This window comes from Papaver somniferum, unplaced genomic scaffold, assembly GCF_003573695.1.
Source record: "Papaver somniferum cultivar HN1 unplaced genomic scaffold, ASM357369v1 unplaced-scaffold_128, whole genome shotgun sequence".
Taxonomy (NCBI): Eukaryota; Viridiplantae; Streptophyta; class Magnoliopsida; order Ranunculales; family Papaveraceae; genus Papaver; species Papaver somniferum.
In genome coordinates this window covers 13321778-13326326 of record NW_020621936.1, presented here as the reverse complement: position 1 = coordinate 13326326, position 4549 = coordinate 13321778, and the positions used below count along the sequence as shown (strand labels likewise).

General features: G+C 34.1%; 1 protein-coding gene across 2 annotated transcripts; it reads left to right on the top strand.

Annotated features, from left to right (window-relative positions):
• On the top strand, positions 1 to 3974 carry LOC113331973. 2 transcript variants are annotated; one of them, XM_026578622.1, is made up of 4 exons: positions 1 to 544; positions 630 to 797; positions 3516 to 3664; positions 3741 to 3974. In XM_026578622.1, the coding sequence occupies exons 1-3, from the start codon at positions 56 to 58 to the stop codon at positions 3657 to 3659; spliced, it is 801 nt and encodes a 266-aa protein (XP_026434407.1). In that variant the 5' UTR covers positions 1 to 55; the 3' UTR covers positions 3660 to 3664; positions 3741 to 3974. The 2 variants fall into 2 exon arrangements, with proteins under 2 accessions (XP_026434407.1, XP_026434406.1); XM_026578621.1 differs by having other exon boundaries at positions 3516 to 3974.
• Positions 3975 to 4549: the final 575 nt, after the last annotated feature.

Genomic DNA, 4549 nt, shown 5'->3' with positions numbered 1-4549 from the left:
AGGTTTTCCTTTCTTTAAGAAAAAATCTTTTATCTTCTCCAGGAAAAATTAACAAATGAATCAAATATCTAAATTATCTGTTTGCAGATCACTCTTAAGAAGAAACCCATTTACAAGATGGTCATCAAAACCCTTATCTTCTTCGCTAATCTCGAATAGTCCAACTTCTTCAAACCTAGTAACAATTATCTCAAAATTCCACCACACTTTCAATTATCCTCCACAAATCTTTTCAATCCCTGGAAACAATTTAAGGAAATTTAGTGGAGATGCAGCAGCAGAACATAACTTTAGCGCTAATGATCTGGAAATGGAAATTTTTGATATGAACAGTGCAGTATCCGACGCTCGGGACGACATAGAATTAGCTTCTTTACCTCCTCTTGATGCTGTCAAGATTCTGGCGGTCAAATATAAAGCCTTCATTGAAAAATGGGGACTCCACAGTGTAAAAGATGAGGATTTCCCGCATTACCTGCAGAAATTTAGAAGAGAGATTGAAATTTTAGAAGATGACGTTGAAAAACTCGTGGCCTTTGGGGAGGTACTTAATTTCTGGTGACTATATTTATGTTTAATATTACAATATTGCCGCAAGAGTTACATGATGAGACTCCTTTGCTATGTAGTATGTTGCAGCTGGCAAACCTAATGGAAAACGTTGTTGGTACGAGTTCAAACGCTGGTATGATGTTGCTGTTATGTACGGTATAGAGCTTCCTCCGTACTCAGAGAATGAGAGTGACACTTTGCCAACTGCTCAGGATCATATTGCTGTGGCAGACAATACCAATCAGGTTAGTTCTTCTGCTGTATTAATCACCATTCTTTCCTGCCATAAGCTTAATCAAGTTATTTGCACTGTGAAATATACACATGATACACCATAGTCATTTAACTAAGTTTCTCTTTGCTTCTTAATGCTTTGTCTGTTTAAATCTAAAATTGGCTATGCTTACTCTTGAGTCTTTACTTGAAACACCATATTGTTTAATCGATTTTAGGCTCTTCTAACTCTTAATCTGTCTTACACTGAAATTTATTTGCGTTTTCTGTGCTTTCTTGCCATATCTATTTTTCTGGTTCACCTTAGACAATGTATGTTCCTAGTAGTAGTATCAAGCTTCTGTCAATGAATGTGCAAGGGCTAGGTCCCTCTATAACTCAAAATCACCTAAATATCTAATAGAGCAATTTAATCCAGATGTAAAACAATAACCGTATGTTGAACTCCTTGTTGCGATCCCTAACACCTTTGGATAGCACGTGGTGTATTTATGCACTGCCCATTATTCTTGTTGGTTGTTTCACTTAAAACGAATTGCACTAGTCACTAGTTGTTCCTTCGCTTCTATCACCTTACCATCAACAAGTTCCTTAGGTTTGCAACCAGGTATTTTAGCCAAAGGGTAACCAAACTAACTACTGCTCATAGAACATCAAGTTAGTCGAGGTACTCTCTAAGTCTAATCTTCGCTGCTGCAGAAGGTTGTAGACCTTCATTGTATGCAACAAACAAGATGGATCAGGAGCAAGCTTTCAGCAAGAACAATACAAGTCAACTATGTCTTGTATTGCGCGCTGCAAAGTATACAGAACTAAGATACTGCTGTAACACCTCAACTATGTCTTTCGCCTTGGAAGCACTGCACATCCTACAAGTCAAATCAAGAATTCTACTTCTAATACTGACCATTGTCAAACATAGAAAGGTCTTACTGCGGCAAATATTGCAGTTGTGCTCAGAACTAATAACCTACCTCAGGTTCCAGCGAGATAAAAGGCTGTCACTTTATGCTCAACCTGTGTTTCTGGATATGTAGGTGTCAATATCAAAAGCTTTCATGTTACTAAAACCCACATGATTACCCAAACATTATATGTAAAACACAACTTTGTTTTCTTCTTCCTAGACAGCTAGACTTGAAGGACACCTTTCTTCGACTTTTTGATGGCGCTAACACGACTTGCTGTAACAAAAAAATCAAAATCTTTTACGAGTTTGATACACCTTGAGGTTACATCACCATAAACATCTCTGACGGCACAATGGAGTAGAACAGCACTTTACAGTTGCAAAGACAGTATTCTGGACAACAGAGCACATGACCTAAGTATAATGATATGAAAACTAACATCAAGATAGTGAATTAAAGCATCAAAATAGTGCAAATAATGCACCTATCAATGAACTCCAGCTCAGAATGGGTTATTTTCTGTCTAAACCCACAAAGCAATAATTGTCCATGATATACCATCTGAAATTGTTCATTTTTTGATGGAAGTGTGTTCATATTACTTACATGTTAGGAATACATTGGCCAGGTCTGTCAAGTGTCAACACTATAAATGTTAATTTTCCTTTGTGACAATACTAATGAAACTGTCCAACATATGTTTATTGACTCTTTAGTCTTCAAAAGGGTTTGGTTAGTCCTAGACTCTTAACTTTGCAGGTGTTGTTGGTGTTATTTCTCTCAGTAACTGGATATCTAGCTGGTGTAATTCTTAGAATTACTTTCATTTGCAAGGCTGGGTTTGGTAATGCTTTCTTTTTTCCAATAAGAACTTTCGAAACGCATATACGGTAATAATTTTTGATATGGGAGATCGATAAAATATTTTGAAGATGTTTTTATATCCAAACCACTTCCATAATTCTCCAACTTTTCAAAGTTGGGGAAGAGGAGCCTTTGAAAACTACAAAAGCATAAGCTTTAGTCCATCTAATTTTAAGGCTTGATTTATTTTTTCTATCTATATTTTATATTATAAGTGACAAAAAATTAACCGTATGTTTATAGTTTATAATATATGATCAATCTCTTATTTCTTATATTATGTTATTTAAAGATTATTATTTTTCCTCTTCGAACTCTATGATATGATATACCGTTTCATTTAACTTTTTGTTTTAATTTATCAATAATAAAAATAAGAGCAAATATTATATAATTATATAATTTTAGAAAGATTTTTTGTTTGAAAATTATATCTAAAACAAAAGGTGGTCAAGTAAAATAACTTTTTATAACAATCATAATAATAGTAATTATAATATTATATCTACGTATATGCATTAATGTATTTAATTGTAAAATGTTTAATTGTTTTTAAACCCAATAAAATAAAATAAAACTATTTTCACATATATATATTTGTATACATATGTATATATGAATGATGATATGTTTTTGTCATTTGCCACAACAATAATTATTGAATCTGATGTTTTACCAAACACAATTTGATCAGATTTTGCCAGACGTTCAACTGTTTTTTTTATACATAACAGCAGGAAAACACTTTTATAAAAGACACAACAATACCAAATAAGCCTAATACTGGTAGAGTCCAAAATAAGATAAGTTAGGAATATTCGGATTGGGGACTATGCATCTTGGAAACTGCTCTTTAAGCATATTTATAGAATAATATTGATGCATCTTTAATTAAGAAAAAAATAAACTCATGAGGTTTTGGCTGATTATGTTTAATGACACGGAATTGTCAAGGAGGTTTCTGGGAGCGAGATAGAGTTGGGGGCAATAATCGAGCAGAGGGAGATAGAGCTGGGGGCAATAATCGAGCAGAGGGAGCTTCAACATTGGAACTATAAAATGAGCCAGGCAGAAGGAAATTCTTTATCTCCGCTTTAAAGGAGATTGTAGGGAGCTTCAACATTGGAACTATAAAATGAGCCAGGCAGAAGGAAATTCTTTATCTCCGCTTTAAAGGAGATTGTCTCGATGTAGTGAATGCAATCCACGGTAGCTTCGGGGCAGTTGAATGGACAACAATGTCATCGTGATCGGTTAGGATTGCTTAAAAGGTTTGATAAGTGGGTTTGTACTTCGAAGGTTTTTACTAACTTAGTAAGCGCCTAAATACCAGTAAAAGGAAAGCACTTAAGAGGTTTGTATTAATTTAACAAGTGCCTAAACACTAATAAAGGTTTTTCTCTTTCTTTTTAACGGTCCGCAAGTTATAAATCAGGTGTCGCTATCCATCCACAAAATACCCGCCAAAACAAAAGTAATATAAAAACCTCAAAAAAACAAAATTTTAATGAAACCAAAATTTGGTTTCATCATAAAATTTGATGAAACCTCGTAGAATTTTACGAAACCAATTTTTGGTTCATCATAAAATTTGATGAACCCAATTTTGAAATTTGGGGTTTTTGTATCAACTTTTTAAAATTTGGGGTTTTTGTATCGATTTAGTTTAAGATGAAGTTTTAATGAATCCCAACATCTTAGTGGGGTTTTTGTACCACAAATTTGATCACCTTGAGTTTTTATGACTATTTGTCTTTTTAATTAGATTTTGTTAACGGTCCGCGAGTTAAAACCCCAAAGATGTCACTATCCATACACAAAAACCCCAACAAAACAAATTGTTCACAAAAACCCCACTTAATATAATTGGTCTATATTACCCTCTTAGTTTAAATCACCCCAACAAAAACAAAAATCAACCCCACTTTAATTCTTATTATATTACCACCAACAAGCAACGCCACCTTCTACCACCGCCACCGACCACC